At 54.5% G+C, this 25,512-nt stretch overlaps 5 protein-coding genes across 5 annotated transcripts; 2 read left to right on the forward strand and 3 right to left on the reverse strand.

The window, feature by feature from the left end:
* Positions 1 to 9: 9 nt before the first annotated feature.
* BO80DRAFT_420758 (ribosome biogenesis GTPase LSG1) lies at positions 10 to 2,669 on the forward strand. The gene has a single exon (XM_025718442.1). The coding sequence runs from the start codon at positions 136 to 138 to the stop codon at positions 2,179 to 2,181; it is 2,046 nt and encodes a 681-aa protein (XP_025579885.1). The 5' UTR covers positions 10 to 135; the 3' UTR covers positions 2,182 to 2,669.
* A 3,314-nt stretch (positions 2,670 to 5,983) lies between these two features.
* On the reverse strand, positions 5,984 to 11,631 carry BO80DRAFT_451181 (Sad1/UNC domain protein; the record flags this gene model as incomplete). The annotated part of the gene is made up of 7 exons (XM_025721867.1): positions 5,984 to 6,784; positions 6,852 to 7,064; positions 7,127 to 7,372; position 8,076; positions 8,181 to 8,270; positions 8,330 to 8,403; positions 9,109 to 11,631. 7 exons carry the CDS (start codon positions 11,629 to 11,631, stop codon positions 5,984 to 5,986), a joined length of 3,948 nt encoding a protein of 1,315 aa, XP_025579886.1.
* Positions 11,632 to 12,983: 1,352 nt separating this feature from the next.
* On the reverse strand, positions 12,984 to 14,918 carry BO80DRAFT_451182 (putative serine/threonine protein kinase; the record flags this gene model as incomplete). The annotated part of the gene is made up of 1 exon (XM_025721868.1): positions 12,984 to 14,918. One exon carries the CDS (start codon positions 14,916 to 14,918, stop codon positions 12,984 to 12,986), a length of 1,935 nt encoding a protein of 644 aa, XP_025579887.1.
* A 2,063-nt stretch (positions 14,919 to 16,981) lies between these two features.
* On the forward strand, positions 16,982 to 17,254 carry BO80DRAFT_420763 (uncharacterized protein). Its single transcript, XM_025718443.1, has one exon. The coding sequence runs from the start codon at positions 17,023 to 17,025 to the stop codon at positions 17,221 to 17,223; it is 201 nt and encodes a 66-aa protein (XP_025579888.1). The 5' UTR covers positions 16,982 to 17,022; the 3' UTR covers positions 17,224 to 17,254.
* Positions 17,255 to 22,105: 4,851 nt separating this feature from the next.
* On the reverse strand, positions 22,106 to 25,418 carry BO80DRAFT_420765 (vacuolar protein sorting protein DigA). Its single transcript, XM_025718444.1, has 3 exons — positions 25,097 to 25,418; positions 22,421 to 25,016; positions 22,106 to 22,365 (listed from the first exon to the last, which is right to left on the reverse strand). Exons 1-3 carry the CDS (start codon positions 25,314 to 25,316, stop codon positions 22,281 to 22,283), a joined length of 2,901 nt encoding a protein of 966 aa, XP_025579889.1. The 5' UTR covers positions 25,317 to 25,418; the 3' UTR covers positions 22,106 to 22,280.
* Between the last annotated feature and the right edge of the window lie 94 nt (positions 25,419 to 25,512).

A 25,512-nucleotide genomic window follows, 5' to 3' on the forward strand; every position in this document is an offset into this window, starting at 1 on the left:
CTTCTTCTTCTCTCCGTCTCTTCGCCTCTTCATCTCTCCCTCCCTTTCCTTCTCCCTCCCCCCTTCTCCCCCCCCCTTCTTCCTTCCTTATCCTCTCTCCCCATCTGTCTCCCTTATCCAGGGAATTCCGCCATCATGGTGTTAGCCAAATCCAAAAACTCCGTCGGGCTGGGCAACAGCCTGATGAACGACCGCTTCGGCAAAGGCAAGACCTCCGCTATGAAGAAGGCCTCCCACAATGCCGCCATCGCCCGTAAGAACGAAAAGGGTGAGACTTACATCACCAACGCCCCCACCGAGGCCGCCTGGGTCAAGATGCGCAGTATTACCGAGCAAGCCGCCCTCGACGAGTTCCTCAGCACCGCCGAACTGGCCGGCACCGATTTTACCGCCGAGAAGATGAACAACGTCAAGATCATCCACACCGACCAGAAGAACCCCTACCTGCTGTCCGCCTCCGAGGAGAAGTCCGCCGTCAAGAAGCACCAGAAGAACAAGGGCCGTCTGACCGTCCCCAGACGGCCCAAATGGGACCAGACCACCACCCGCCAGCAGCTCGAGCTGATGGAGCGCGAGAGTTTCCTCAGCTGGCGCCGCGGCCTGGCTGAGCTGCAGGAGAACCACGATCTGCTGATGACTCCCTTCGAGCGCAACCTGGAAGTCTGGCGTCAGCTGTGGCGTGTCATCGAACGCTCCGACCTTGTCGTCCAGATTGTCGATGCCCGTAATCCCCTGCTCTTCCGCTCCGAGGATCTGGAGGCCTACGTCAAGGAGATCCACCCCGAGAAGCGCAACCTGCTGCTCGTCAACAAGGCCGATATGCTGACTGAAAAACAACGATCCGCTTGGGCCGACTACTTCGAGAGACACAATATCAGCTTCCGGTTCTTCTCCGCCCACATGGCCAAGGAGCGCAACGAACTCCTCCAGCAGGACCTCGGATCCGATATCGAAAGCGATGAGGAGGAGGAGGAGGAGGAGGAGGAGGAGGAAACCCCCGCGGAGGAACAGCTGGCTGAGGGCGCCAAGTCTCTGAACATCCAGGACGGCGAGCCCGCCCCGGAGCCCCAAGAAGAGCACGACGGAGGTCTCGAACTGAACCCTGGCGCCAGCTCCAGCGCATCCCGACGGACTGAGATCCTCAACGTCGAAGAGCTCGAGGAGCTCTTCCTTTCCAACACGCCCGACACGCTCCCTGAGAACAACACTACCGACGGCCCGACCAAGGCGAAGACGGTCATCGGTCTGGTCGGATACCCCAACGTGGGTAAATCCAGCACGATCAACGCCCTGCTCGGCGCCAAGAAGGTGTCCGTGTCCGCCACCCCCGGTAAAACCAAGCACTTCCAGACGCTGTACCTGTCCCCCGAGATCATGCTCTGCGATTGCCCCGGTCTCGTGTTCCCCAACTTCGCCACCACCAAGGCCGAGCTCGTCGTCAACGGTGTCCTCCCCATCGACCAGCAGCGCGAGTTCACCGGCCCCGCCGCCCTCGTCGCCCAGCGTATCCCCAAGCACTTCGTCGAGAATGTCTACGGTATCAAGGTCAACACTCGCCCCCTCGAAGAAGGCGGCACTGGCATCCCCACCGCCAACGAGCTCCTCCGCGCCTACGCCCGCGCCCGCGGTTTCGCCACCCAAGGCCAAGGTCAACCTGATGAGTCGCGCGCGGCCCGTTACGTCCTGAAGGACTACGTGAACGGCAAGCTTCTCTTCTGCCACCCGCCCCCTCCCGCCCAGGAAGGCGCCGACCCCATCGACCCTCTCGAATTCAACCAAGATCTCTACGACATGGCGCACCTCCCTCCCCGCCGGCAAGCCCAACTCGCCAAACTCCTCCAAAACGACGAGTCCGTCGACCCAGACACCCTCGCCCTCCTCCTGACCAGCCAACAACCCCTCCCTGGCCCTCGCTCCCGCAGGCTCGACACCGGCTTCTTCGGCCCCGGCGCCAAAACCACCACGGGCCGTCTCACCCTCCCCTTCAACGCACAGTACACCGAGCAAGGCCAGGAAATGCGCAAGCAGCTGACCGGCCGCAAGGAGCGCATGATGGTCGCGCTCGAGCGCGGCGTGGATGTCTCCGAGGTGCGCAACGGGTCCTCGAAGAAACATTTCAAGGCCAACAAGCGCCGCGCTAAGAAGGTGCGCAAGAACACCGCCAATGATGACGATTATTAAGCGGGCTCGCGGGCGAGATACCTTTTTCTGTTTCCTTTGGCATTTAATAGCTTTCCTTTGGGTGTGCGGTTGAAAAGTCTGCTTCGGATAGGGTTTTCTTTTTCTTTGCTATGTTATGTGGTGGTGGCATTTCTTCACTACTTACGACTACTGAGGGGGATGGTGAGTTGAGAAGTACGTATAGAGGGAGGGAAGTCGAGGTTTCGTATATCCATTACTGTCATTGTTCTTGTTAGAGATATTATGGTCTGCTATGGTGTGCATGATGAATATGATTCATGACGTGTTTTTTCACCATTCATTCATGTCAAGAATGCGTTTCGCAATATTATCCTTCATAGCATGGCTCTTCTATGTCAATCCAACTCCCTACTCGTGGAAGGTATAAGGCAGATCCCGGAGTCGCTACCCCTTGAAATCGGGTCCCTTTGAAGAATCCGCCAACTCACACATCCCAAAACATAATTTACAACAGCACGAACACCACATGGGTATGGGTTCACTCTCTAGATAATGTAAAGAACTTAAAACAGAGAACAAACATATGGTATCAAGTGTGTCCGGGTATTCCAGATGCCAAAATCAAAGTAAATTATATAGGACGAACACCACATGGGTCTAGATTCACTCGCCAGGTAATATAAATAACCCCAAACAGCAAGTATATGACAGACTCCGTGGATGGGCATGGAAGCTATAACGGATGCCGACCAGTGCTGGTAGCCTTCAGCCCCAGTGAGTGGTGGCAGATTTGTCAAATTTGCAGTGGCACTGCACATTCTGAAGACTGAAACGAGCGCGAGGCGGAAGATTGAAATGCAAAATGCAGATGTCGATGCACGAGTGATAGACCCCCTTGAAGGCAAATTAAGTAGGGAACTGAATGGTGTTCGGTCGCATAGTCGCATGAACAGCAAGAAAGTGCATGGACTGCTACTTGGAGCAACCGCCCTGTATGCGATCTTGAGCGGTCGATGATTGTCCCGTCCCACATGACTGCAGGCCTCTGACATCAGACTTTGGATACTTCCAGGTCCGCAGCAGTTTGGTCAGCCTTCTTCAGAACTCGCATTCGTCGGCGGTTCGCTCTGTTGGCGTCGCTCATCCCGTCGCTGACACGATCAGGCTTGAAAGTGCTCTGCGTAGCTTTGTCGACATAACCGATCTCCCTCTTCGATACAAATAGCAAGACTGTAGACGCGTCATCCGGAACTCCTGCATCTAGCAAGGCCAATAGTGTTCCCCCTTTTCTCAGTGACTTGGAATCGATCCAACATTGCTTCCGCTTTGCTGGATCCATTCTTGAGTCGATGAAGCTGGTCAAATTCCATGTTCACTTCAACTCTTTTTATATACGTCCCTGAGCCCTGCGCCATCGAACGCCATTTGTGAGGATGCGGTAATGAAGCTCCGACCCTGGCAGTTGCTAAAGCTAGATTGGCAATGCGCTTGATTCATGGAATCGTTTGGCCCTTCTTTCTGTTTCTTGAACGGGTCACCCTAACCCTCACGTCTATTCACGAACGGGTACAAGCCCTGCATGCCGAGAAATCCATTTGGCCGATACGCACGGATGATACTATATACCAGACCTTCCTGTCTGCAGAGCCATAAGCAGTGTCCCGTCGAGTCGAGATGATCTTCGCTCCAACCCAGCATATGGCAGCTGGATCCACCGTGTGATTGCGGTTGAGCTTGGCGATTAGTTTCGTGTTGATAAACAGGAACATGAGACATGGTTCGAGGGGAACAAGAATATCATCGAGAGTAGAGTTCATCTCATGTGACCGCAGAGCAACAGCAGAAAATATGCTGTTGTTGAGTCTTAAACTGAGTGACAGAGGAACATGAGACATGGTTCGAAGGGAACAAGAACATCATCGAGAGCAGAGTTCATCTCATGTGACCGCAGAGCAACAGCAGAAAAGATGCTGTTGCTGAGTCTTAAACTCAGCGACAGAGGAAGCACAGGCTGGTTCGAATAGTAAATCGACGCAGCCATCAGCCGGTAGACATTAGTTACCGTGAAACGACCCGCGCATACAGCATGTACAGCGCCAGACTTGTTGCCAATTTGCATATATATTTACTCAAAACTCCGCCATGGCGGAGTACCGATTTACCTCCTCAATAGGAGGCGTGAGGGGTTTACCAGAACCATGTGTCATGTTCTTGACCAGCGGCATGGTGACAGGTCCAAAAGGGACGCAGTATAAGACGTAGGCGTAATGTGAGACCATTCATTTGTTGATGTACAGGCAGGTCTCCTTCTTATATTGAACTGAGAACCTTGCAGGTCATTTGTTTTGCTCTATAGCGGACAGTCAGCATAAAGTGGAGGCAGAGTAGCGGGAGTCCGATAAATTACTAACCGTGGTTGAGGTGCCAGCACCAAGCACTTAGTATATAAACATGTATTCTGGGACCCAGCATTTGTTGCATCTACTGCATGCAGTTCGATGTCTGACCGAGTGAATATGGTGGCATCATACGGTTAACATCTTGTCAAGTGACCTTGGACCGGACAGTCAGCATAAAGCAGAGGTGAAGTAGCGAAGTCAATAAACAACTCACCTTGGGCCCCATCATCATCCTCCTCATCCCCCTCTACCCCCCCTTATCATCTTCCTCACTCTCGCATAGTGAGGAAGGAACGGAAAAGACACCCAGTGTCTAAGTCACTCTCGCAACGCGAGAGGACCCAACCCGATGAAAAGCCCATGGTCTGCGACCGGCATTCGAGAGATTACCGACGCAGCCATCATGAGACGATCACCAACAAGGAGAGACCAAGACCCTTGAATCAGACAGTAAGTGAGGTGATACTTCCCACGTGGATAGGTGGAGGACATCAGTAGCATGTGGCAGCTAACATCTTCCTCAACGCCGCACCCCCACCCCCCATCCTTATCATCCTCCTCACTCTTCCCCCAAACCCCATATCGTCCTCCTCATCCTCGAATAGTGAGGATGAGGAGCAATGAAACAAAGAAACCCAGTGTAAAAGGGACCATTTCGACGAGCACAGACAAGACCCAATAAGAAAGCCATGGCCTGCGACCGGCATTCGAGAGATTACCGACGCAGCCACCGTCACACACAGACAAACACCATCACATCAACAACAAACAGGAGGCGCCATGCCAAGATACATCATGAATCAATCACACAACATACATAGGAGGTGATACACACACAGCAGTGAGGTGATACTTTCCACGTGGACGAAGGAGACACAGCGGCGTTTGCCAGCTGGCGGATGACAGGCACCCCCCGACATGCGAGAGTTCGAAGTAGATAGGTATGTACAAAAGTACTATATAGAAAGAGAAGCCATGGATCGACCAGTCCAGATTCACTTCCGGCTAGAGTGGACCTAGTGGAGTGACTAGTGGAGTCAAACCATCCTGAACACTAATGTGGATGGGAGTCTGGCTGGCATGGTGGGGTGAATGAGAAGGGCGGACCGAATTTTGGACGGTCGGAGGTCTGTAAATAGTGGGAAAGGGTCACGGGATAAGGTCACGGGGTGGGGTAAAGACCTACCGCTAGTCTGGAAATGGGTTGGCAAAGACTAGCGAGAGTGGATGAGTCCAGCGGATTTGAGGAGCTGTCGATCGAGGCCCTGCATCCCCGGACGGGGGGAGGAACATGATGAGTTTACAACACGAACAAGGAAGTACGGAATACGGAGTACTTGGAATAAGATACTTTTTTCTTACTCGAATGATTCAATGGCAATTATGCGTGCTTACATGACTATGTTACTATAGAGGCTGTCCTCGATGGCTCCGAAGCATGTTTACAACCGACTCTTCAACCCACTAACCTCCAACAGCCGCGCCCCCTCCTCCTTCTGCCACTTCAGCTTCTGCATGATTTCATCCTTGCGTGCCCGGTTCTCCCGCCGCCCCATCTGCTGCAGATGCACCTCATCCGGCCCATCCGCAATCCGCAGCGTCCGGATCAACGCCCACAGATACGCCAAGGGGGTGTCCTGACTCACGCCCGCGGCTCCATACGCCTGCACGGCGCGATCAATCACCGTCAATGCTGCCTGGGGCACTAAAACCTTCGCCTGAGCAATCTCCTTCAGGGCCGATTTGGCGTCGCCCTGGTCAATCTTAATCGCCGCGTTGAGAACAATCAGTCTTGCGGCGTCGATCTCGATGCGTGACTTGGCCACCCATTCCAGAATCACTCCGTGTGAGGACAGATGCTTTCCGAAGGTCTTTTTGCGGTCGTCGTTGATGCGCGCGATCATCCATTCGAGAGCCTTCTCGGCCGCTCCAATGGTACGCATGGCGTGGTGGATACGGCCCGGACCCAGACGGCCCTGGATGATTTCGAAGCCCCGGCCTTCCCCGAGGACGATGTTGGAGGCGGGAACGCGCACATCCTTGAAGGTGATGTGCCCGTGGCCATGCGGGGCGTCGTCGTAGCCGTAGACAGTCAGCATGCGGTGCACGGTGATACCAGGGGTTTTAGCGGGGACGAGGATGACGGATTGTTGCTTGTAGGGATCCGGGTGGTTGGCGGCGGTCTTGCCCATGACGAGGTAGATTTGGCAGCGGGGGTCACCAGCGCCAGAGGACCACCATTTCTATGATATAGTTGTTAATGACGGGCTCTATTAGGGGAGCTCAAGGATGACAGGGGGAGAGGTATACCGATCCGTTCAGCACGTATTCCTTCCCTTCGCGCCGGATGTCAAGCTCGATGTTGGTGGCGTCACTCGAGGCGACGTCGGGTTCTGTCATCAGGAAGGCCGACCGGATCTTCCCGTCCAGCAGGGGAGCCAGCCATTCCTTCTTCTGGGCTTCGTTGCCGTACTTAGCGAGGACTTCCATGTTGCCTGTATCCGGGGCGGCGTTGTTGGTGGCCTATGGACATAGTTCGGTAAGCTGGCGGTCCGTCTGCAGCAGTACAGCGATCCGGGACTCACTTCCGACGCAATTGTGCTCTTCCCCAGGTACTCAGCCATCAGGCCGTACTCGACGTTGCTGAATCCCGCGCCCTGCGAGAAATGACTCTTGGGGAGGAACATGTTCCATAGGCCCTGCTGGCGGGCCTTGACCTTCAGGGTCTCCATGATGGCCGGGTAGGTGGACCAGCGCTGCTGGCCCTCGCCGAGCTGGGCCCGAAAGATTGGTTCAACGGGGATACATTCTTTCTCGACAAATTGTTCGACCTGAAGAATTAGTGGCTAAGCACCGATCTAGATGGAGACTAGGGACGGAAGTACCAGGTCCAGGGTCTGTTTGGCCCGGTCGCTAACGAAGGGCTGGGCAATGACGGGGATACGGGAGGAAGCGGACATAATGCAGATCCGGATGGGATATACGATGAAAACGATGTCAAGATGGGGGACTGGAGAAGAGGGTTTATAAAGGGAGGAGGATCAGACGATGCCGATGCGGAGAGCGAAGTTGCGGAGAAGCAGCCGAGCCAGACCTCGGCTGAAACCCCGGCGCTGAGTCAGCACCGAGGAGCAGTGATGATTAAGAACGTTATTATTGGGAGTCTCGTAATGCCAGAATCTAGGCCAGAAACAATGCAAGAAGCAATGTAGGAATCAATCAATCATAATAACTGGTCGTCTGGCCGGTAGTCCCCGTCCGACCAACGATTTCTCGTCCCAAAAAAACCCGAACCCAAACCCCCAACACCTCCACCGAACCCAGGGAAACAAAGAACCAAGAAAAACAAGACATCCGCCGGCAACGAAGGGTCGGGCCACTGCGACCGGCGCAGACTCCTCACTCCTTCATCCACCGGGAATCGCACCATCTCTAAACACTCTCGGTGTTCTCCTTTTGGCGATTGGCTTCGGCGGACGACTGTTCGAAGTTCTTCTTGCCTAGCTTGGCGAACAATGACTGGGGCTTGCCGACACTGCGAGCAAATTAGCATCTAAGGCCGTACAAGCATCGAATAATTTGGTAGAACTCGACGTGAAAAGATAAATAAGTATATGAGTAAGAGGGGATAGAACGTACTTCTTGAAGCGCTTGCCCTTCAGATCACTTAGCTTTTTCGAGCACGGACTCATGATATCATCCGAGGGCGAGACGTAGCTGGCTTGGTTCCTGGGTCCGTTAGAGACGCGTCCGCAGTGTAAACACCACAACACGCAGAGGAAACCTACTTGTCGCCGCTCTCCAGCTTTCCCTGCAACACCTGACGGTGATATTCCATCGAGTTGATCTTTGCGGGAGCCGCCTTGAGCTCGTTGAGCTTGTCCTTGTCCTGGACCAGGTGGGTGTTGGTGCGGTCGGTCAGCGGATGGGCGTCCATTGTGAATTTCTTTCTTTCTTTCTTTCTTTCTTTCTTGCGTGATAAGGGAACGTGTGTGTCTCTTTGCGAGAATCGATCGACGGTAGTCTGGAAGATGAAAAAGAGAGGGAGGGTGGAGAGGATGGGAAAAGCAGAGGATAAGAGTGGCAGCCGCGAAGAAAAACCCGTCGATTGTTGTCATGGCAACCGCCGATGTCATCGCCGCCCGCAGCGGAGGCAAGAGCCGGAATGAGATGATAACTTGCTGTACATTATTCGTCTCGTCATGTCTCGTATCGCCTCACGTCGGTCTATCTACATTAACTGTACATACAGATATGGTGTATTCCAAGAGCCCACAGCCCCGTACGCTTCCTTGATGGCGCTGCCCTGTCCACGCCGGCTGCCACAGTGACCATCCTCCAGGAATGGTGGCTGGTCGAGGAAATAAGCTCTCCCTCGGACGTGGCGGCCCTTCTGCAACTGTTGGCCAGGAAACTGGCTGGCAGAGACATCGCCACGGTCGTCGGAACCCCTGCGGCCGATTGCAACCTGCCGCGCTGGCCATCTGGTCTGGTCCATGTCATGTCATGGGCTCCACATGCCACGAATGCATCCCCCTGCCAGCGTCCATCATCCCTCCACCGTCACATTCCGCATCCCATCAGGCACAGGTGACCCTTCCTCCGGTGACTCCGATGATGCAGACGATTCCTCGGGGGTTTCATCCTCGCCCCCTTTCAGGTCAGGTGGGCTACTGCGCGATCGGAGCGTCGAGGGGGTCACCTCAGGCAATGCGAGCGAGCCCCCCGTCCGGTTCTCAGCCTCCTCCGACGAACTCATCACATCGGACACCGGAGTCGGCGGGGAGTAGGCCAGCGTCGGACTGATCGGTCCGTCTTGCGAATCCTCGGACAGGTTACGTCGATGGCCACCCGCGCGTCGACCCGACGACGTCGGGCTCACAGATGGAGAACCGAATGGAGGCGACGACGACCGCAAACTGTACGACCGCGACACCATGTTCTGCATACTGGGTAATTCAATGTAGCTGCTGACGGCGCCTCGTGAGAAGAGCACCAGTCCGAAGCAGAAGAGAATCATGATGCTCTGGATGACGGCGACCCGCTTCTGGAATACCAGCTCGTCGGCCAGGAACCCCAGCTGCGTGCTCAGCGATTGCACCTCCTGGTGGTACTGGATCCGCTGGAGCTCAAACTCCAGTGCGACGCTCTTCCACACGTGGTCATACTGCTCGCGGAATTGCCTCAACTCATGGAGGACCGTTCCGTTCAAATTCTCCAAGAATGAGGATGTCTTCGCCAGCTGCCGCTTTTCAACCTTGTTGAACGCGTCGCGCAGAATCCGCGATTGCTCTTCAATGTACAATAACGACAAGCTGGAATTGGATTCCAGCATCTGTAGCCGCTTATTCACAGACTTAAAGAAAGACTCCTGCGTAGTCGGATTCGAGGAAGGCGGCTGCGTCGCCGTAGACCGCGTCGATTCAACCGCGCCGCTCTGCTCTTCCTTCGCAAATGCAGTCGGTCGGTTGTCTGCTTCCGACGCGACCTGAGATGCAGTCTCCTGGGCGGCCGGTGTAGCAGACGAAGGGATCGTCTCGATATCCGTGCCAGCCGCCACCGTTGCTTTCGGCTCTCCCAGCTCTTTGGCCAGTGCCTCGTTTCCGGCAGCCGGCGACGCAACATCTTCGCCATTTGGAGAAGGTGCGTCATTCGTTGACGGGCGACTGGGAGGCACCGGGGCCCCTTCAGGTCCAGCAGCAGCTGGAGAGTCATGCACACTACATGTCTCGGTAACCCCCAGAAGCCTCATCAGGACCGTCTCGTCAATGGCCAGTCCCGGGTTAGGGCAAGCCTCTGGTGTCTGGTCGCTTGACTCCTTCTCTGCTATCCCTACATCAGCCGGTGAGTCCACCGTTGGGATAGTCTCTGGTTCAGCATCCACCGGCGCAGGCTCCGGGACTTCATCCGGAACCACGTCTTCAACTCGACCGGCCTCCCCGTCATGCTTGTACTCCTCCAACATAGTCGTTCCGTGGACACGGATCAAGCTGAGCGGGCAAAAGAACTCATTTCCGTAATGAGTCAGGAACTCAACCCTCACATAGCGGGCCCAAATCAGCGGATTCTCAACCGCAAAGGCCTGAACCTCCCGCGTATTCCTCGCCTCGTAGATCCCAAGCTCCCTCCACTGGTCCGGTTTGGCCGGATATCGATCCGACACACTGACCCGGAAGGTGTGGAAGATGGAGCTGAAGAACTCGTAGTTGGCCAACACGACCGTATCCACCAGAATATCATCGCACAGCTCCAGAATCAAGAACTTGTTCTTCGCCCGACACTCATTCAACATATAACTATCCTTATTCTCAATCAACACCGACGACGACCCCGTACACTCCGGGTTCGTCTTGAGCACCGTCGCTGCACAATCAAACGACGCATAGTTGAACCGCTCCTTACAAGTCGTGCCCGCATCCTTCGAGCGCGACACGCCCGCCTGGGGGACCCCCTGAGCCAGGGTATCCACATCACGGTCCCCAGCACCAGGGACCGCCCCCGTCCTCGCATCCGAGGGCACGCGCGCTCCCCAGGACGTAGGTTTCGCGGTCTCGGGGGTATCAGCGCCAAAGCCACCAAAATCCAACTCAATCTCTACATCTTCGCCCAGAGAATCCAAGGCGTTATTGATCCCCGTCGGCCGTCGTCTATCTTCCTTCCCAGCACCGCCCCGTCTATTCCCGCCCACATTCTCCGCCGACTGCCCGACTTTAGCCAAGTTCTGCTTCTTCCAATCTTCAAAGGAAAGGAAATTGGCATTGTCAAGCGGGGACTCGGTGTCCAGCTCATGATCGGGGCGTTCATCGGCGGTGGGGACGGTGGGCTCGCTCGAGGATGCCATGGGGACGGGGACAGAGACGGTCTCGTCGGGCGCCTTCAGTAAATGTGGGGGAAGGGTCGGGGTATCCAGGCCTGGCTGGCTCTCCCACCGGGTCTCGGGACATTGAGGCCATTGGAGGAATTCGGCTTCGACAGTCCTCCAGCTTCTCGCGGGGCAGACCGACTGACTATTGTCTCCGGCTGTGCCCTCGATCCAGGTGGAGATCAGGGTCATCCAGGGGATCCATTGTGTTGCTGTCCACCCGGTCATGGTGACCGTGTCGCAAAGCGACCGTGATCACGATACGGTCAAGAGGCGAGGCGGAAAGGAAATCGTAGCGTTACTTGGTTCTGGCGGGGTTCCTCGCGCAAGCATGATCTGCTAGGCCTGGTGCAAGATTCTAGGGAATTTCAGGGGAAGGGAGGGCGCGAACGACAGCAAGCGCCTTATCTAGTGGTTGCGCTTCAGGAGATCGATCAGGCGGAGGGATGGATAGAGGAGAACAGGGACGAGCCCTTGGGTAGATGAGGTCAGCAACAATAGGAGTAACTAAGTCGCCCTCAAGGCCACGCTCCCAAGACACCGCCTCTTTGCTCACCGTTAGTTGGAGCGAGTTGCGCGAGAAGGGCGATCAACCCACGATGCCGCCGGGGAGGATTACGCTGGCTCTCCACCGGGGCGGTCTGGAACCGCGGCCCGCCACCGCCCTCATTTCCTTCCGGTCTTACGGGATGTATATAGATGGGAGTGAATTACCACTCCCACATAGTAAGGACTAGTAACTGGGTGAGTTACTATGTATAGCAGTGAGTCATCGACCAGAAGTCCAGCTGGCAGTCTAGACTATACAATTACACTCTACAAGGGCAAGTCAGATCCACACCAGAATCACTTTTGATTTCTCCTGGTTGCATTTCACCCCCAGTCCTCGTCCCACCTACTCCACCATGCCAGCTAATTACAGTACAAAGAAACCAGTCCAGTGCATTGTTGGCCCTTCCCCGGCACAGCAGCCTCCGTCCAGGTATAGATGAAACGACTGAAGGGTTGCTTTTCCATGGCCCTTCCTGGCCCCATCGTAATTTCCCGGCAGCCTCCCCGGCCACCCGCCATCGCCCTCGCTCTGCGTCGTCGTCCAGCCCCGTCATGTTGAACCATTTTCGTTTGGGAAGAAAGTTGAATGTGGACATTGTGTGCAAAATGGATGAGAAGAGAAGAAGAACCGCGTCCTCCCGTATTCAGCTGATGAGTCACTTTTCAACCGCCCGTCCCCAGGCTTGCTCCTTCGAAGAGTGTTATATTATACAGGATAGGAAACAAAACACTGACATGTCCGATGTGCGAGGATACCGCATACAAACAATCTATAGAACGGAAGAGAAGAGGAGAAAATAGAGTATTGAATATAAGGCCGCGGTGCACCAGCGTCGGGTGTCACCACGCCGGAGGAGAGAGACGCTTCAGAAAATCAAGTAAAAAAGAAGAGAAAACAAGCGGGAGGATTGGTTATCGGTAGAAAAGTTGTTTGATATTTGCCACTCTTTTCAGGCGTGTTGGTCGGTACAACAATCACAAGTCAACTCGAACACAGGCAGAAGGGTGAAAGGCAGGAGGCCTCGCCCTTAGAGGTGGAGATCATGCCAGCCACCGACGAGATCGAGATCCTCGTCGATGCTGCCATCGTAACCGTGGGGTACCTTAGCATGGGCAGCCTTTGGAGACTCCCAGGCGTCACGACGCCGTCCCTTCTCCTGGAAGGGGCGGCGACGGCGGTCCTGGAATGAGGCGGGTTCTTTCTTAGCGGCCCAAGAGCCATAGTCGAAGCCTGAGGAACCCAGGCCCCAGTCTTTCCTCCAGCTCATGTTGAGAGGGAACTTTTTGCGTCCGAGGGAAGCATCTGGGGACTTGTAGTTCCTCCTTTTGTCACCCAAGGCAGCCCACTTGTCCATGCTGGAATTCTTTGGAGGAGACTCGGGAGTGCGAGGGGGCGTTCTGAGGGCAGTGGTGCCCGGGCGAACATCCCAGGGCTTCCCTGACATTTCATCAGACGCACCTAAAGACTTTCGTGGCTGAAGCTTGGCGTTGAGCATTGAGCCATTGCCGGCGTTCCGGAGACCCGTCAGTGGACCGCAGAGCTCAGGAACATCGACGGGGCTGTTGCTTTCGTGACTCCAGCTGCGAGAGTTCTGCTGGCGCCGCTGGTGGAAAGCCAGGTCCTCGGGTTCGGATTCTTCCTCCTCATCCCAAAGGTCGCTCCAGCTCTTGGAAATCTGCTCCTCCTTCTTCTTGCCGAACACCATGGAAAGGGAAGGCAGTGGCTTGGTCGGGTGACTTGGCAAGGACCCGGTGATGGGCACGGGATCCGAAGGGGGAGGGAAACGAAGCTCATGCTTGCGGAAAGCAGATGGCCGGAACGATTCGCCAAGAGCAGACTCGAGAACGGATGCCATGGACGGGGTGCCCTGATGGACGGTGAACCACGAAGTACCAGCTGTCTCGGACGGAGGGAAGAGATCCTCCGAGTAGCTCTCGTTGTCGGGAATAGCCGAGAGCTGCCGAATCTGCTGAGGGGGGCTGGCTTGCAGTGCTTTGGCCCAGGGGAACGAGTCGCCCTGGTTGATGTGCGGGCTCTGGATGGATGGGGTCCGAAGCGGCTCCCGGTTGGCACTTGCAGCGACGACCTCGCGGTCATCGGTGCAGAACTCATCCAATGCTTCGTCGTCGGTGGTGAAGGAGACGGTCCGCATGATAGACTCACGGATGCCAGACAGGGAACGCTTTTCGGGATCGATGGCCATGGCGAACCTCAGAATTTCAAAGGTGTCCTGAGACATGTTGGGGAAGATGTCGAAGAGGGACTGGCGGTCACGCACATAGTCGGCGAAGAGGATGTCCGATTCGGTCGGGGTGGCGAAAGGGTTCCGGGCAAAGAGAACATTGAGCAAACAGATTCCAATCGCCCAGATATCGGCCTTTGCGGGAGAATAGCCAGCAGCCGGGGGGTCGTACTGCTCCGGAGCCATGTACCGGTCACTTCCTACACACGCCTCATGGCACACATCATCCCGGGATGCCAGGCCTAGGTCACCCAGCTTCATAGATCCATCCTGCGTCAAGAAGATGTTCTCGGGCTTGATGTCACGGTGATACATGCCATTGGCGTGCATGAACTCGACAGCGCTAACAAGCTGCAACATGAAGTCACGCACGTGCTCGGTCTCCAGGGGACCGCGGTTGAGCCTGATCGCCTCATATAGATCGCCATTCGCGCAGTACTCCAAAACCAGGTACATGTGAGAGTCGGTTTCGAAGGAATGGATGAGGTTGACAATGTTGGGGTGGTAAGCAAGGCGTTTGTGGCAGTCGAGCTCTTCGAACCGAGCGTCGTACGGCGATGCACCACCTTTGGTCAGGCATTTGATGGCAACGTCTTCCCCGGTTGTGTTGTCGGTCGCGAGGAAGACCATGCCAAACGATCCATGGTTGAGAGGAGCGACAGTGCGAAAGCGCCCATCCAGGAGCTGACCCTCCACGAAGCTGTTCTTGAGACACTCCATACTTGTTGTTGTTACTCGAACGGGACGATGTTCTCCCAGAGATGTTCGTCGCGATGAAGAAATAGCAGGAGGATGAGATGCCACCTAACGGGATGATGGCAACAAGGAAAAAGAGGCGCTGAGAGAAGCGGCCTTAGGACAAGACCGATGCAGTAACGAAATCAAACCAGGCAACCAATAGTCAAATGCTGGTGTGTAAGTCCAAGCAGATCTCGACCACCGAGAACCAAAGAGCAATGGAAGAAGGATGAGAAAGAGGATAGAGTAGAAAAGACAAAAAAACAACCGGATGGTAGGCTCAAAGTTTCGTATAAATACCGGGAAGTGATATGGTGACAAACGAAAGGAAAGCGATGACGAGTTGGCGCGAAGCGCAGTTCAGAGATACCCTCGGGGGTTTGACGACGGTTAGGAAATAGTAGAGACTGTTATGAGTGCATCTGTATATCGTTTCACAGTTGTAGAGCCACAAGGGCCAGGCGATGGAAGTATGGCGAGGGAAAGAAAGTGTCGAAGTGAATGACTATGTCCGGCAAGAGGACACCAAAGGGCAAAACCAAGGATGAAGAACGCTGCGTGATATCGTAACTTTGACACCAAATGTATAAACAAACAAGGCTCGTAACTGAAGCGGCCTTCGAACACCAGGCTGAAGGTCCGGGGGCGGTCGTGACTCAGGGGGGGGGAAGGGGAATTGATCGAGGACGGTCCGACGCTATAGAGTCATAGGTCGCCCGATGAACGATATATAGTCCTGAGTGGAGGAGGAAACTATATAGATGCCGAGGGCTCTGGACAACTGGTATGATGGATCTTCAGTCCCGTAACTGGACGAGTTGAAGAACCGAATACCAGCACCCGGCCCAGGTTGCGCGGCGGATGGATGGACAACTAAGCAGTGTCGACCTCAAGCGAACGCAGAACCCTCACACGTATCTCTGCAATTGAAACGTAGCACGGCTTTGGGTTACGGTTGGTTTGAGGGAAGGCTCGTGGGTCCGACGGAGCTCTCGACGTGGTTGGCTTGGAATGAGTCACGCAGGGTGTTCGGAAGGCCAGGAGACGAGACAGCGGAGAAGTAGACAAGACCGCAGACGACAGGACAAGTGCACTTTCTGAACTAGAGCCGGTGGGGGGCTTTTGAGATTGTGACCTAATCAGAAGATTGCAGGAGGTACTATATCGTGTCGCAACGATGAAAGGTGAGGCGGGAAGAAGGTGATGATGATGGGTGGCGATGGATGATGGGTGATGGATACTAGTGATTGGGAACAAGCGCGGTTATAGAAGGAGCAATGGCGGGCGGAGCGATGAAGGATGACTGTGTCGATGAAGGAGGAAGAAGGTGGAACGGAAGAAGAGAGTCGAGGAGAGAAGACGAAGGAAGAGGAAGGGTAGAGGAAGGGTAGAGGAAGGTGGTCGGTAGAGTCGGAAGGTGTGAGGTGGATAGGAAGAAGAGCAGGCGGAGCGATAGGGATAAGGAGGTTCCGGTCGATAGCAACCAGTTGGGATCAGTTGGGGTTTAGGTAGGTACGGTAATTTGTAAAGTACCGGGGGGGGGGCGACTCAAGAGCAGCACTCGGAACCTTGGGGGGGAAGACTGAGGATGGCAAGAAAGTGGGCGAACGAGCGAGAACCTCCTACGTCGCCTTGGCCCAGGGTGGGTGTCCCAGCGGCCAATGGCGGATGTTTGGTACGGTACCGTGCATACCCAGGCATCCTCAACGGGCCAAGTGCCTGCGAGGATTGTATCGGCAACCCCCGTTTCCTCGTGGTAAGTGGTAACGATACTGTACGTGCGATCTCCGGCCGGGCCCACCAGCTGGCGACTGGCGGCAGGTCGAGAAGAGGCCGCTTCCGGGCAGGGGCTCCACACCCCCCTGAATGAATCACCGTCTGGCAGTCGCCAGAAGACTCCGCGATGGGTGATTCAACATCGCGCTGCAAAAGACCGTCCCCATAGGACTTCGTCATGGTCCTGGAGCCCGTTCCGGGATAACTTTGGTTGAGCCACCCTGCTCAAAATCGGGTCGTCCAGTCGAGGTACCACCAGCAGACACCAGCAGCGTCAAAGAATGGATTGTTGACTGCCTCCCAGCCATTAATGGCTCATAGTAATGTTTCAGTAGCGTTCCAGTCATTACGAAGACTTTTGGTCCCTCCTGCCTATCAATCACCTCAGCAGCCAGGCATTCCTCCACTGGCTCTTCCGGAGCCCTCCTTGACTCATCCCCTCCCATTGTTGCCCGGTCGTCGCAATTCGCATTACTGTTTTCTAATAGTTATCGGTCATCGGCATTGTTGATGACGAGATCTGTTGCAATTCGCGATGACGGGCTGGGGCATGTGTCATGAATGCGTGCTTCCAGTATCTACTATGTAGACAGTATGGCTGGGGGGATCGTCCCCCTTCCTCAGGTACATGTAACCTGTCCTGATCGCGGCCATCTTTGTCAGCACGATCCTTCTGAATCAGCAGCTACTATCTAGTTAGTTAGCTATTACTGTGTAGAACAGTACTCCGTATCCGTACGGAGTAGATAACTAATTAATAAGAAAGTTAATAGGCATACTAACTAACTCCTAAGGCCATGTCTAGTAGTTACCCTAGGAAGACAGGTTAAGGGCTTGTTTAGAGTTTCCCCAAGTCAGCCGGGCCAGTCAACTCCCAGTGAGCATGGACTTGGAGATACGGCCTGGGCACCAAAGCAGCACCGACTCTACCGGCTAAGGTAAGTTCCTGCAGGTCCCGGAAGGGTCTCACGCCCCATCCGAGCTCTCCATCATCATCGTTGATACGGGATAGCCATTAGACAGAATCCAAATGCTCCGTGAGACGTGAGAGGTGTCTGCCCCCGTTCCAGTCCCTCATCCCTACCTCCATTGATTCAACGATGACGGAATAATGCGCCCGCACCCGTCTCCCAGGTATCCAGGTATCCAGGTATGGTAATACGGATCAATTTCTGTCAATAATGATCAACGGCCTGCCCCTCCGTCGTCTCTCAAACGGGACCGGATCAGATCGATGCTGAATCCATCTGGACGGACTCCACCAGACTGGTCCGTTCGATGGCGGATGACGATGGGCGATGATGCATCGCTATCATGTTTCCATTTTCATAACAATTCCCTCGGCCGATGGCGGAGCAATACAGGGTGGCGGCCGGACTACGCCCTTTCCGGTGCCTGGAGTGACGCTACTGTGGGCTGGGACCAATCAGGGCGGCCCCTGTTGGCACTATTTCCAGGCTGCATGACGCCAGTCCCAAGCAAGCAACGAGTGGGCGGCGTCGTGGCCAATAATTGACCATTCGGTTGGGTCGCCTGTCTGAAAAAGGCCCGGGGGTGCGTGGATGATCCTCTATGATAGGGTGTATGGGGAAGCGTCGGCAGTGGTGATCCCCTATCGCTGGTCATACGGGGCAGTAACAAGTAAACAAGTCAACAACAAAGAAACCGAGAGTATCTCTACCCGACCGGGCGGAGAGGACCTAAAAGTCAGCACCGCTTCAGGTACCTTTGGAGCTTCCCAGTCAGTACCTAAGGTTCCTAAGGTTTGTTGGTGGGAGGTGGAGAGGGGAGGAGTTAACCAGGGAAACCATGACACTGAATCAACAAACGTCCATTGTTGTTGCACAACCCTGCGTGATCCACGTTGATCCTGTTTACCGCGCGCGATTTCTGTAACCGGAATTGCGGGGTTACGATGGGGATTACGTCTCAGACTCCTGGGCCAACTTTTAATCGTACTCTGGACGATGGACTATCGATCGCAGTGGAGACCTCGAGGGCAACATATGACAGATGAGGAGATGGTGGAGGAAGAGGTTGGAGGTATTCCGTACGGAGTACCACGACGGACGTACCGCAGACAGGTTATCCTCCGTCCTGGCCAGAAAACTGGAACGAGGTGAGTGGATGGCAGTCCAGCCTCTCACAGGCACAGTTGATATGCTCGGAGACCACAACAACCAAAACAAAACAAGAAAAAAAAAAAAAAAAAAAAAAAAAAGGCAAAAATGCCAAATCCCCAATTATTCACGCAAAAAGCACTGGCAGCAGCAACACCCCCGTGGCTGGCATGGTTCCGGGCTGCATGCCGGGCCCAACTGAGCAGCAGATGGGCAGATGGACAGAGATGGGCAGATGCTGGCGGTGAGCCAGTGCATTAGTGGCAGCTTGACCGCCTCCCGAGGGATGTCGGGAAGGTTTCGTCCTTGCAGCTACGAGTTGCGTGTCTCGATCATGCAGGCTGCCTGTCTCCGACGGACGGGCAGTACGCACTACGCAGTAAGCAGTAGGCTGTAGGCAGCCAAGGGTGATGAGGTGGTCATCAGAAGATAGAGAGAAATGAACCTAAGGCATAACTACGTGGAGGCTTCTGACTAAGGATCCTCCTAGCCATGCTGCCAGGTGGCTGTTGTCGCCGACATCACGCGATAAGCACCGTGGCCAGGGCCCTTACCACACCACCCCCCCGGGATGGTCACATCATCCAACATCCTTCTCGCTTCCCTTGAATCTCTGTTGGTGGCTGACACGCGATTCGTTTGAGGGGGGAATTCCATGGGGTTCCATCTGCTTCGGTCCGCCCCAGGAATCCGCCTGCTCAGTTCCAGCCCATATTAGGCTTTCTGGTGTCCAGGTCACCTGGTTCTTCGGGCTCGCCAGCAGAGTTTCTGGCTAACATTCTCTCCCATGGAACGGCAAGGCCCGGCGGCAACGTGACCCGCGGGATCAACGTGATGGCTATCTCGCTATCTTTCGATGGAGGATCCAGGACGGGGTCGAAACGAGACCTGAACCTTGGGTATCTTGCCCCTTATCGGAGGCAATGATTATCAGCCGATGGAGCACCGCATCGGTGGCTGGAACGCCAATGACAGAGGAGGGGTCTATCAACCCGTCTGGGCGTATCGGTGGAACAGACAGATAGCCAGTGGCTCTGCAACTTGATCGGAGTAAGGTTGAAACTCTATCTCTGGGACCAGGAGAGAGGGATTGCGTGTGGAAGGTTACACCATGGAAGGCGAGTATCCCGTCATTCTTCCGGGTGTCAGGGAGATAAGGAAACCCCAATATCTGTATCACCTGTATCACCATCCTTGACAAGTTCGAGAACAATCAGATGTCAGAAGATCCGTAGGATGAACAAGCATGGTATTCAGATGCATTCCACATACTACAATCTTGAATCTACTGAATGTATGAATGTATCATATCCAACGCCCCAAAACTTCAATCATGGACAGATACCAAGCACGCAACCCCAAAGGCCAAAGCAGACCATCCATCCCCCCAGAGCACGCGACACGATTCCACCATCACCAGCCGATCACGACCATCTCCTCCTCTCGCCCCATCTCAACCGATAGCGATAGTACATAGTAAAAGTCCACAGTTAACCAAAAACCCAGAAACATCCATAGTAGTAATAGTAGATTACTAGTAGTCTACCCCGCACGATCTGCAGTCCGGTTCCAAATCTCTCCGCCCGATAGGCCCAGTCCCTCCAACCCAGCCCCATCCCGAATCCCTCAACAGTCAACTCAGCACCAAACCACCCCCCAGTAGCAATCCCAATCCACTAATGGGATTGAGTGCCTTCTTTCCGCGGTTAGAATCCCAACTGGATTGGACATACGGGAATATTAACTAGGGACTAGGTATCACTAGTAGTTACATCCATCCATACATACATACATAACTTAGGTTGGCGTGGTCGTTTGATCACCATCCTGAGGGAATGCAGACTGTGGAATGTGGGTGTATGTGTATGTGTTCCCCGGATTCTGGATAAAGTTCGGTCGGGAGGGAGGGAGACTCCTTGCCGACCGTTGAGACTCATTTTTGGGATTGCGTAAGTTACTACCCCGTAGATAGTGTCTCGGTCAGTGTGATGTGAATCATTACCTAACAAACAACCGATCAAAATGGAATTGATAGTCTTGTATTCTTACCCCAGTTCTTCAGGCTTTCTAGGTGGTTACCTACTTAGTAATGGAGGAGAGGATCGGGGGGTAGTTAGTTACTGTTCATGTATCCCATACCATACAACCTATCTGTATGGATGGATGTATGGATATGTCTCACTAGGTTGAAACTCTCACTCAATTCCTAATCTCAATCTCAATTCTCAGAATCTGAACCTCTATCTCAACCCTAGACCAAGACTCAGCAAGATAATCCTGCACTGCACTGTGTTACCCCTCCTCCTCCTCCTCCTCCGGTCCTGTCTTCGACTCCTCCGGTCCTTGTCTCAGACATTTATGATCCATCCCATCGGACACACTACATCCTATGTACGGAGTACCTAGTGCATACATATCCACAACCAGCCACGAAATATGCAGAGGAGATACTACATACTGGGTATACCCCGTAGGTAAAAAGATAGATCATATGTATCTTGGATCACGACATGGTACCTACCTACCTACCTACCTACCTGCGTACAGGTTTCCACATACTAACTAAATAGGTAACGACGTCAGTTGGTGGCTAAGTAATTAAGTAGGTAAATAACAAGATAAACCAAAACTTGCTCAATCTCTCTCAACAAGCCAGCCAAGCAGTTAACCAAGCAGTTAACCAAGCAATCCGTACACATAGATATGCACACCGACCAGTCCAGAATCAAACCAACCCGAATTCATTAAATTAATCAAATCCCCATCCCTACATCAACCCGTCCACACACACACACACACAAACAATCGATCTAGCCCGATCATCATCATCACTAAACGTACGTAGGTAAGTGCACAAGACAGGGATACGGGCGCTTGGATGCATCCAACAAGCCAGCCTACAGCAGCAGCAGCAGCAGCAGCAGTGGTCGTCACGACTCTGCAAGAAAGTGGATCTCTCCATACATACATACAGTACGGATCACGTACTCCGTACTGTACTTATGTCTGTGTGGGCAGTGGGCAGTGCAGCCCTGTCGAGATGCATAAAGGTGGGTAAGTAGTAGGTGGGCGAGACGCTCAGGTGGAGTGGATCAGCAAGGCGCTTCATCTTTGAGGGGAGACAGGACAGGACAGGACAGGACAGGGGGTGGGGGTGATTCCATCCTTGCTACTGCCATGCCGGTTTCTGAACTGTGTCAGTCTAGACATGGGTGGTGCCTAGTGCTGCGTGGTATGGCGATTGGCTGAAGCTACTGAGACTATCTATGTCCATGTTGATATTGCATATTATATACCGGCAATCCAAGGCAAGAGAAATGAGATGATTCGTTCACGCTGATAATGCAAGGTGCCATCGTATGACAAAGACAAGACAAAGTACAGAGGTACTTGGAAGCTACCGGGAAAGAGACATGCACGCATGTAGCCTGAATAACTGCCGACTAAACTACAAGGCCCATTCATCGGCCCCGTCGGCCTCCGTAACAAACGGTTTGTCGATCTGTTTGATGGCATGGTCGCCGCAGAGGACGCTGGAGATGATGTTAATAGCTGGAGAGATGCGAGGGAAGGAGGATGAATGCTTACCAAGCTTCTGCAATGAGCCCGTCCAGTTCACGCACAATCTCCTCTCGTCGCGAGGCACTGACGGTCCCCTTGTTCAATTGCGCTTGCAGGTCGCGGATGTACTTCTTCTTGCCCCCGGCGCCATCCAGAACCTCCTTGCCCAGGCAGTCGCTGTGGAAGGCATGCTGGCACGGGAAGACGAAGAACTGCCGGCTGAGCACCGGCAGCGAGCAGAGCCAGCACTTCTCCCCGGGCTCGACAATGGCATATCGCGTGTCCAGGGCTGCGATTTCTGTCCGAATCTGACGTGCCGTATGGGCCGAGTTGTCCATCTCTTGCCGCAACGCATCGATATGGCGGGAGTATTCCTCCAGGGCACTGCAGATCTCATCTTTGAAGTCGTCAATGACGACAAAGTCGGGGAAGAACGGAATGAGATCCTCGATGCGGAGCAGTTCGCATCGTTTCAGGAACTCGATCGCGTCTTTGATGCCCGTCCCCGGCTGGCGGATCTTCTTCTCCGCCACAAGGAGCCAGAGCTTCTTCCGGAGCTTGTCGTTTCCTTCCGGTCGGTCGGCCACAATGGCGGCCAGTTCAATATCGTCGTGCTGCAGAGCCAGCTCCACCGCCTGGAGATATTGTCCCATGGCGCTGTAGATGTGGACGCACGATTGCACGCGCTGGTGCTGAATGCAAAGACGGAGGGCGAAGTCGGCATCGTACGGTGGCGGCGTAGATGGTTGGGACTGCAGGTAGGTGAGAAGCCCTGCCTCCGAGGACGAGGCACTCGACGCGTGAATCGAGATTAGGGTATTGTGTACCGCCGCCGACGGTTTCGGGTGATTGACAATGATGAAGTTCAGGTATCGCACAGCCTGGTTCTGCCCCAGGGGAACATTGACCGTCTTGTTGTAGTTCAGCAACGCAGGAATCAATTTCTCTGGCTCAAGGTTGGTCTGGCGCATTAGAATGTCAACGAGTCCTGCTGCGGCATGCGTCATGAGGACGCTGCTATACTTGTAAAACACATCGGGCTCGCTCTGTCTTTGTAGAACATTGAGCGCCTCCGACCATTTCTCCCGCTGGATCCAGTAGGACAGCACATAGCTGTGATCATTGACCGCTGTGGCAAAGAAAAGCAACTCCTCCTCCCGGCCATGGCTGCTGATGAGGTTGTATGCGGTCTTCTTGTCCAAGTCGGCCCGATACTTGGTGACAAACTCCTGGAACTCGGCCCGCACACTGCCCAGCTCATCCTTGACCTCCTCCGTGCTCGTCCCCTCCGCCAGTTCCGCCCTGGTGGCGATGTTGTCATCGAGCGAGTTCAGCTTGGTCATGAATACCTCGACAAGCCAGCTGGCAACCATTATCCTCTGCATCGACGAGGACTTCTTATAAGTCGAGAGCTGGCCGAGAAGGTACTTCCGCAGCGCATCATGCTCACCCCGGTTGATCAGAGTCAGGCAGACCTCTTCAAAGCCTTTACTGCTCTTTCCCCAGACATTAGCCGCCTCCAGATAACGGCCCTTGCTGGCGAGGAAGTCGCCCGAGGCGGTGGAAACGGCATCCTTTTGTGCTGTGGTACGGGCGTACTGCAAAGCCTCATCGAACATCTGTTTCTGCAGGAAAACCTTCCAAACGTCTCGATCCTCGTCCTCAACCGCAATCTCGAAAATTTCCTGGCTGGTGAACAGCCAGTAGGTGTGCTGCATGGCATCCGTCAGGAGACCCAACGCACTTTGGCCGGGTTCCAGTACTGCCTCATCGTAGACAATCTCTTCATTCATCCGATTGACGGCAATAACCCTTCCTTCGACGAGGGCTAGAATGTGCCACTGGGACAATGTCATGGCAGTTATTGGATCCTGTATAAGTTTCTTGCCACCTCGCGACGATTCACTAGCGGGAAACATTGACCGCGGCAGCATGTTCGAGTTCTCGAATGGCTGTGAGAGTTTCTGCGTCGAGTACGGGAGTTGTCCGTGATAGATACCTTGTGAACTGAGCCATGCGAACTCATTCTCCGGTTGGCCACTCACATTCTGGCCCTCAGGAAGGATGGGTGAAATAGACAGCGTCGACGGTGCAGCGCTAGAGGGCTTCTGGATCTCATGGACCACCGGTGCTTCACGTTGGAATAGGTCCGCATAGATGGGGCTTCCCCCTTCTCTCCCGTATCTCCCTGTCCGCCCCGAGAAGCACAATAGCTGGCCATGAGTCGCGATCAGCACTCGTCTCAACTCAGGCTTGGAAGGTATCGCCTCCGCCCATACTCCCGTCACCGGCGAGGCCTCTGGCGCTTTGTAGACAGCATGCGCATATCTCTCTTCGCGACGATAGAATTCAGTCGAGGGTTCGATGTAGGCCTCCCAGATCTGTCCATCCGTTGTTCCCAGAAGGATCTCCCTTGTCGACGCCGTCGGAAGGGAGGGGTTCCACGCAACACTCTCAATCGCAACGCCCTTCAGCCGCGACAGTGGCTTGGGTTGTCTGGACTGAGTATGGAGGTAATAGTTCTCGCCGAGGGTGGTGGTGATGATCAGATGAGACGCAGACGGGTCCAGGAACATTCGGCGTATGACACCGATCTCGGATGATTTCTTGGGCAGGTCAATATCTAGGAAGTCCGAGTCAGTCTCGCAACGAGTGCGGAGCCATCCAGCCCAGGCAGCCCATTCCGTCATAGGATCCACGAACCGTCAATGTCTTCGGGGGTATCGAGGTCTATGCGCAGAATGCGTCCCGTCGATAAGGCCAGAATCAGCACATTGTTAGCGACCTGCGCTGCGACAAAGTCCGCAGCCAGCGGGAACTGCAACTGCACACGTCGGACATCGAACATGGAGAGAGCGGCGTCCGGAGGAGGCTCGGTGAGGTTGCTGGGAGCAACATATCCGCTGGATGTCTCCAGCGCCATGATGCGCCAATTGTCAAGGACGAGCTTATTTCATATCTCGCCCGCACGGAGAAGCCTGAGTGGAGCTGCCCGGACGAGTTTGAAACAGCCAGGCAAGCTGGAGATAGGCGATGATGAAGATGGGGGGAAGCTCGCCCGAGGCGGAGCTGGCATGCCTTGGCACGTGTGCCTGAGGCAGCACTGTGCTACTATACCG

Source organism: Aspergillus ibericus (assembly GCF_003184845.1).
Source record: "Aspergillus ibericus CBS 121593 unplaced genomic scaffold BO80scaffold_2, whole genome shotgun sequence".
In the NCBI taxonomy this organism is placed as follows: domain Eukaryota; kingdom Fungi; phylum Ascomycota; class Eurotiomycetes; order Eurotiales; family Aspergillaceae; genus Aspergillus; species Aspergillus ibericus.

Coding starts and splice junctions, on each gene's coding strand:
- BO80DRAFT_420758 (XM_025718442.1), top strand. CDS start 136: ATGGTGTTAGCCAAATCCAAAAACTCCGTCGGGCTGGGCAACAGCCTG.
- BO80DRAFT_420763 (XM_025718443.1), top strand. CDS start 17,023: ATGGCTCATAGTAATGTTTCAGTAGCGTTCCAGTCATTACGAAGACTT.
- BO80DRAFT_420765 (XM_025718444.1), bottom strand. CDS start 25,316: ATGGCGCTGGAGACATCCAGCGGATATGTTGCTCCCAGCAACCTCACC. Junction 25,017..25,096: donor TACCCCCGAAGACATTGACG/GTTCGTGGATCC, acceptor CGGACTTCCTAG/ATATTGACCTGCCCAAGAAA. Junction 22,366..22,420: donor GGGCTCATTGCAGAAGCTTG/GTAAGCATTCAT, acceptor CATCATCTCCAG/CGTCCTCTGCGGCGACCATG.